The sequence below is a fragment of the Temnothorax longispinosus genome, chromosome 11, assembly GCF_030848805.1.
Source record: "Temnothorax longispinosus isolate EJ_2023e chromosome 11, Tlon_JGU_v1, whole genome shotgun sequence".
Lineage (NCBI taxonomy): Eukaryota > Metazoa > Arthropoda > Insecta > Hymenoptera > Formicidae > Temnothorax > Temnothorax longispinosus.
Window position 1 is genome coordinate 8,196,728 of NC_092368.1, and position 7,572 is coordinate 8,204,299.

Consider the following 7,572-nt stretch of genomic DNA (forward strand, 5'->3'; position numbering starts at 1 on the left):
TTTCTCAAAAAAGGTTAGTTAACGCGGGTAGCCCTTTTTCGACCCGAGTCGAGGCGCCATCCCTGACCTTCCCCTCGGCCGAGCTATCGCCTGGGCGGTGGACGTGACAAATGTCACGTCACAAGTTTATTATATTCTCACATTTATTCGTCATATTAGATGTTGCTCCTGAATCAACAATCCATAGAGATGGCTTATCTTCATCTTCATACTTTTTTATCTTCGACATCAGAAAAGTTACTTTATCTTCATCTTCATTCTTCGTGTCTTTATTTTTCCTAAAATAACATACCTTTTCAGTGTGATTATTCTTCTTACAAATATTGCATCCTTTTCCAGTCTTCGTCTCCTTTTTAATCCTGCAAAATTTTTCTACATGTTCTGTTTTATTGCAACGAAAACATCTTACCTGTTTTCCTCCATTATTTGATTTCACTTTGCAATATTTAGCGATATGTCCCATTTTATTACACTTAAAGCATTTTCTTCCTTCTGCTTTAAATGCTACTCCTTTCTCTTCCTGATTCCAGACGTTTATTCTCATTTCTTCTGCTATTAACCTTGCTGTTAAATTTTCTAAAGTTTTATTAGCAACTTCCGTGGAATCCCATATCCCATACACTAGCAAAATATGCATAATTTTCTGGTGGCGTAGCAAGTACCTTCGACACTATCATTGTCGCTTATCTCTACATCCATGGCTTTAAGTCTGTATGCAAGATTCTTCAGTTTACTTATGTACGTTGCCATTTCTGTTTCTTTATCATAAGAAAGTCCATAAAAGTTTTGCAATAGATTGCATTTCTGCTGCTCATTATCCCTCTCAAATATCATTTGTATCTTTGTCTACATTTCAAATGCAGTCTTGCAGTTTATCAAATGTAAAAGTGGTCTCTTGTCCATCGTTGTAATAATAGTCTTCTGCGCAATAGCATCTTCCTTTTTTCATCTTTCATCACGTTCAGCTACCGGTTTATCTAAAGTCACTATTTCAAATAGATTATTAGCTCGAAATAATATTTCCATTTGAAATTTCCATAAAGGATCAAGAAACACGGTAGTGTCTCGCGCCAAGTACACGCGGAGCGAGACCGACCGTGACTCTTTTACGCGACGCGACGGGTTGCGAGTACCCGAGATGTTGAGATCTCGATAACGAGTGAACGGATCAAGTTCTAAGTAGGCTTGATCGATAGCTTGGGGTCCAATTAGGGGGGGGTTTCTCTTATAATATTCCGCTCCGTGCCCTACGAGCGGAGATATTGCGACGCAAAGTCCAAATGTGAAAATTTTTTATTAAGATACTTCTTCTTCTACTTCTAACGCCGACGTTATATGATGACGTCATAATCAGAAACGTCACTTTCACTTTTTCGACGCTGGCGGCGCAGGTATCGCCAGTTTCGATATCGCGCGCGTATTTCGAAATTAGGTCGATAGACTTATCGGTCAGGAGGAAGATTTCTATTTAGGTAAATTAGGTATATACTTATATAATATATATTGAGTCAATTGCTTCATGTTTATCTGGAGAGATTTCGTATCCTTACATCGTATTACCACCGCTGCCGGAAAAGAAGGTTCTCTACGCTTGGCAGAAAGTGCCGCTAGGGAATTTTTAAGTCGATTCTTATGAATCAAGCTTGAATTCGATGTCTAGGTATCCCAGGTTGCCGATGACGAGGTCCAGATAGTGCGTTTCATAGTTTTCGGTGTCCAGGTGTAATAATACGTTGAATTCGATGTCTACGTGTCCCAGGTTGCCGATGACGAGGTCCACATAGTGCGCTCCGTAGTTTTCGGTGTCTACGTGTATTAATACCTTGAATTCGATGTCCACATGTCCCAGGTTGCCGATGACGAGATCCAGATAGTGCGTTTCATAGTTTTCGGTGTCCAGGTGTAATAATACGTTGAATTCGATATCTACGTGTCCCAGGTTGCCGATGACGAGGTCCACATAGTGCGCTCCGTAGTTTTCGGTGTCTACGTGTATTAATACCTTGAATTTGATGTCTAGGTGTCCCAGGTTGCCGCTGACGAAATCCACATAGTGCGCTCCGTAGTTTTCGGTGTCTACGTGTATTAATATTTTGAAATTGATGTCTAGGTGTCTCAGGTTGCCGATGACGAGGTCCACATAGCGCGCTCCGTAGTTTTCGGTGTCTAGATGTAATAATACCTCGAATTCAATGTCTACGTGTCCCAGGTTGCCGAGGACAAACTCCACATAGTGTGCTTCGTAGTTTTCGGTGTCTAGGTGTATTAATAACTTAATCTGAATGTAAAACACGTAGATATCGAATTCGAGGTATTAATACACGTAGACACCGAAAACTACGGAACGCACTATGTGGACCTCGTCATCGGCAACGTGGGACACCTAAACATCAAATTCAACGTATTATTACACCTGGACACCGAAAACTATAGAGCGCACTATCTGGAACCCGTCATCGGCAACCTGAAACACGTGGACATCGAATTCAAGGTATTAATACACCTGGATACCGAAAACTATAAAGCGCACTATGTGGACCTCGTCATCGGCAACCTGGGACACCTAGACATCGAATTCAAGCTTGATTCATAAGAATCGACTTAAAAATTCCCTAGCGGCAAAATCAAGAGACACGGTAGTCTCGCGCCAAGTACACGCTGAGCGAGACCGACCGTGACTCTTTTACGCGACGCGACGGGTTGCGAGTACCCGAGATGTTGAGATCTCAATAACGAGTGAACGGATCAAGTTCTAAGTAGGCTTGATCGATAGCTTGGGGTCCAATTAGGGGGGGGGGTTTCTCTTATAATATTCCGCTCTGTGCCCTACGAGCGGAGATATTGCGACGCAAAGTCCAAATGTGAAAATTTTTTATTAAAATACTTCTTCTTCTATCTACTTCTAACGCCGACGTCTTATATGACCTTTTTCAAAAAAAAGGTAAAAAAATGCGCCAAGTACACGCATAGTAGTATATATGTATTATGTTGTTACCTCGAAAAAAACAAAGTGGTAGTATTATACCTCGAAATAACACCCTGTACATACTGTTTATACAATGCGTAATACTACAAAAAGGCGTGATATCTGTACAAAATTACCTTTTTTAAAAAAAAGGTAAAGAAAGGCGCCAAGTACACGCATAGTAGTGTACATATATGTTGTTACCTCGAAAAAGAAACAGTGGTAGTATTATACCTTAAAAAAATCTAAGTAACAAGTGGTAGACGAAATCTTTGTATCTTGAAAAATCTCGAAAAAACCTAAACAGTAGTATCTTCATCTCGAAAAAAAAAACAAAGTAATAGTATTATACCTCGAAAAAACCTAAGTAACAAGTGGTGGACGTAATCTTTGTATCTCCAAAAATCTCGAAAAAACCTAAGCAGTATTATTTTTATTTCCAAAAAATTATTACTCAAGTGATACACATCACAAAATTACGTTACCTTATCAAAAAATGAGTCGCGCTTCAAGTAATCTATTATTACAATTACAAAAAAGAAATGATATCTCTTTTTAAATTACAGCGCCAATTACAGAGAACATATATTTTTCGAAATACAAAGATTACGTCTACCACTTGTTACTTAGGTTTTTTTGAGGTATAATATTACTACTGCTTTTCTTCGATTAGAATAAAAAATTGAATCATGAAGAATTACACAGAGGTAACAGTACAAAATACAAATATTTTATTAAAATATTTAAACCCAACAAGGGAATACAAGGTATTTAAATACAAAGTTTATATATGTATTTTAAAAGATTTAATCGCATTGCAAAGAATTACAGAGGTAACCGTACAAAAAATAAAAATATTTTATTAAAATACATAAATTTTTCTTGTCAAAAAACTTGGCGCTGCTAGAGAGAGAGAGAGAGAGAGAGAGAGAGAGAGAGAGAGAGAGAGAGAGAGAGAGAGAGAGAGAGAGAGAGAGAGAGAGAGAGAGAGAAAGAGAGAGAGAGAGAGAGAGAATGAATGAATGAATGAATGATATTTATTATGCCCTAGTTTAAACTTTAGGCAAAACGATAACAATACAATGATATAAAGGTAATATACAAGCAACATAAGCATATAAAAAGACAAAAAGAATAAGAGTATGTACAAGGCTAGCAAAAATGGGTGCGAGTCCGCGCGATCACCGCTGACAATCGTAGATAATAGAAAAGAATCAGCGCAAGAATAGGCAAGCTCGTGCCAGCAACGCGATCGCACTACAGTCTCCCGCTCCCACTAGGAGTTCGACCGCTCAGGCCAGCGCTCCAGTTCACGTCACTTAATTGCATCTTCAACACTCAAACCTATTGGCACACAAGCCCATCAGTCAATGTCGTAGACAACCATTCGCCCAAGATACAGAATATGCGCATGCGGCTTGACAATACTCTCGCGGTTTAAACCCTCCGCAGTGCTACACAACATGCACGGTGACTAGCTCTGCAGGGGAAGAAGTACTTTGCTCAAGTGAAAAGAGGTGATCGTGGAGCTTATTTTTGAAAGCGGCAACAGACGTGGCAGACACCACCTCGGTAGGAAGTGTGTTTCAGAGATAGATTCCTGCAGGGTGAAAGGAGTTGTGGTAAGTTTCGGTTCTATGGATAGGAATCTGAAATGATTGAGGTAAAGCTAACCGTGAGGATCGCCTTGTCGAGGGATCGAATTCAGTAAAAATCTTGGAAAGGTAGTTGGGAGACATTCCATTGGATATTTTGAACATTTCCACTCCGAGAAAGTAGCGACGTCTGTTTCTTACAGATAGCCATCTCAGTCGATGCCGATAGGTGGTAATATGCTCATCGCGTCTCAGATTAAAGATGAACCGAATTCCACAATTCATGAGCCTTTGCAATTTTGTGTTGAGTTCGTTAGTGACATCGTTGAAGACTAGCGAACAGTAGTCCAGTAAAGGCCTGATCAGAGTGGATACAAGTTTTATACGTAGCTGGAATGATAGCGAGTTTTTGTGGAATTTCAGCTTGTGGAGCGTGAAATGCACACGCTTAGAGATGTAAGAGACATGACTTTTCCACGATAGGTCTGATCTCATGATAACCCCCAGATTCCTCGCCTCGGGAACAAATGGAATAGAGGTTCCATTTACTGATACAGGGATAAGGACAACTGATACAGAGATCGATCCGCACAACGTTGCGCCTGCTTCCCAGTAAGAGAACCTTTGATTTATTGAGATTAAGGGTCAATCCATTAGCGGCCGCGAATTCCGCTATGACTCCGACGTCGTGCGCCACGAGCCGAAGACCCGTGTTCAGCTCGCGTAAGAGACATCTGCGGTAGATCTGCGTGTCGTCGGCAAATATCATATACTGAGTAAATCGCAGAAATGCCCCTATATCGTTAATGAACAGGGAAAAAAGAAGCGGCCCCAAGACTGATCCCTGCGGGACTCCTAAAGTGACGGATAACCAATCGGAGAAAATGCCCTCGAGATCTACGACCGCCTGAGTGCGACCAGTGAGATATGAAAAGATCAGCTTAAGGGCTAAATCGGAGAAACCTAATTTCCTGAGTTTTTTCAATAGCAGAGGATGTGAAACGGTATCAAAAGCCTTACTAAAATCGAAGAGGACCAGTATGATGATCTCGCCTAGGTCAACAGCTCTCCTGATGTCATGAGATATACGAAGTAGAGCAGTCTGGGTCGAGTAGCCCTTGCGGAAGCCTGACTGTCGATCGTCGAGAATGTGGTTGATAGTTATGAAATCCACGATTTGACGGTGGATGATTTTTTCAAATAACTTAGAGAGCTCACACAAATTCGTGATAGGTCTCGTGTCGGAAGGCGAGGAGGGTGTCTTGATTTTAGAAAGTGGGCGCACTATGGCGCGCTTCCAGAGCGATGAAAAGTGGCCAAGATTAAGGCAACAATTGAATAGAGAGACCACGAGATTCCCAATATGGGGCAAAGCGAGGGCAACGATGGATAGAGGCAACTGGTCAAAACCCGAGGCGAAGGAAGAAGAAGTTGCACCCATGACTGAGCGCAGGCTGTCGAACGTGACTTGAGAAAACGAGAATATCGGTTCTTCAGGCGTTAAGGATAATAAGATGTCAGAGAACTCAGTTTGCGAGCAAGAGGGGTGACGATTCGATATAGAAGCATAGTAGGAATTCAGCTCATCGCGCGAAAAGAAGTTCAAGAGTGAAGGAAGAGATGGTTGAATAAGGCCAAGGTAGGAAAGCTCCCGCCACATCTTGGACGGATCAGAAACCGAACATAATCTATCCATGTGATACCGCTCTCTTGCCTTCTTTAAGTCGATTGTGAGATTGTTTCTGAAGTGTCTGTAGATTTGGAAATCAAGAATGCTTCCAGATCTGCGCGCAATGCTGTAGAGCCGATTACGATGTCTGATCCTGTCTGTGAGAGCGGCAGTAAGCCAAGGTGCAGGGGGACGAGACACACGGAAAGTGTGGACCGGAGCATGCGTGTCCAGACTGGCTATGAAATCGTTGGTAAGGGTACTCAAGAAGCTATCGACATCTGACTCGCTGGGGTTCATTTGGCTAATGTCGTGTGCGAAAGACGTAGACAGCCTGGCGATGAGCGTCTCCAGGAAATTGTTCTCCTCGAAACCCCTGTAACATCGCCTCACCAGCGTACGGCTTTTAAAAGAGGAAACCCCGAGCGCATAAGTTAGCTCTATCATATCGTGGCCGTTGATGAAGGGAGCACTAGACTTGTGAAACGATAACACCTTATCTAAACTATCGACTATGAAGACGTCAAGCCAAGAGTCGGAGGAAACGGTGTGAAAGGTCGAATTCGATTCGACTATGTGAAGAGACAATTGCGAGGCCACGTCTCTCAGATGATTGGATTCGTAAGAAGAGGTGAGGAGATTGCAATTTAAGTCACCTGCGATAATAATGTTTTTGTAATTGTGCATGATTCCAGTGAGCACGTCAACATACCCGTCGAAATTTCTCCCCTTCGGTCTGCGATACATCGAGGTGAATAAAAGAGGCTCACGCGTGCCATCGCGAACCTCGAGAACGAGATACTCCGGCGCGTTCGCGAAAGCGGGAGGCGACGACGCAAGAACACGCGCCTTAAGCGACTCGTGCACATAGCAAGCCACTCCACCGCCCTCCCTGCCCTCTCTGTCAGCACGCACCAAATAGTACCCGGCAATTCGCACCAAATCATCAGAAATATGAGAGTGGAGCCAAGTTTCCGAGACTGCGACAATGTGAAAAGATTTTGATGTTAAGAAAGCTTGAATCGACTCGAGATGGGCAGGGAGGGAGCAGGCATTGAGATGAGCAATCCTGATACAGCCATGCGTGACAGCAGGAACTCGACTCACACCCCCCCCAGGTCACTGCAGCTCTGCCAAATCATCGTCGGAAGCAATTAATATGGGAGGCTGCCCGCGATCTTTGCGGACGAATATCCGACCATCCCTGCTCCACACATGCCTGTACGAGGACTGCCTCGCCCTTATCCTCGTTCGACGCAAGAGGTTGTAAGTGGCGGCCGGGAGCAGCTCGTTTACGTAAACGTTGCCCGAGACACTCCCACCAAAAACCTCGCCTACCGTTA

At 42.9% G+C, this 7,572-nt stretch overlaps 1 protein-coding gene across 1 annotated transcript; it reads right to left on the reverse strand.

The window, feature by feature from the left end:
* Positions 1-5,008: 5,008 nt before the first annotated feature.
* On the reverse strand, positions 5,009-6,916 carry LOC139822296 (uncharacterized). Its single transcript, XM_071793906.1, has one exon. The coding sequence runs from the start codon at positions 6,914-6,916 to the stop codon at positions 5,009-5,011; it is 1,908 nt and encodes a 635-aa protein (XP_071650007.1).
* Between the last annotated feature and the right edge of the window lie 656 nt (positions 6,917-7,572).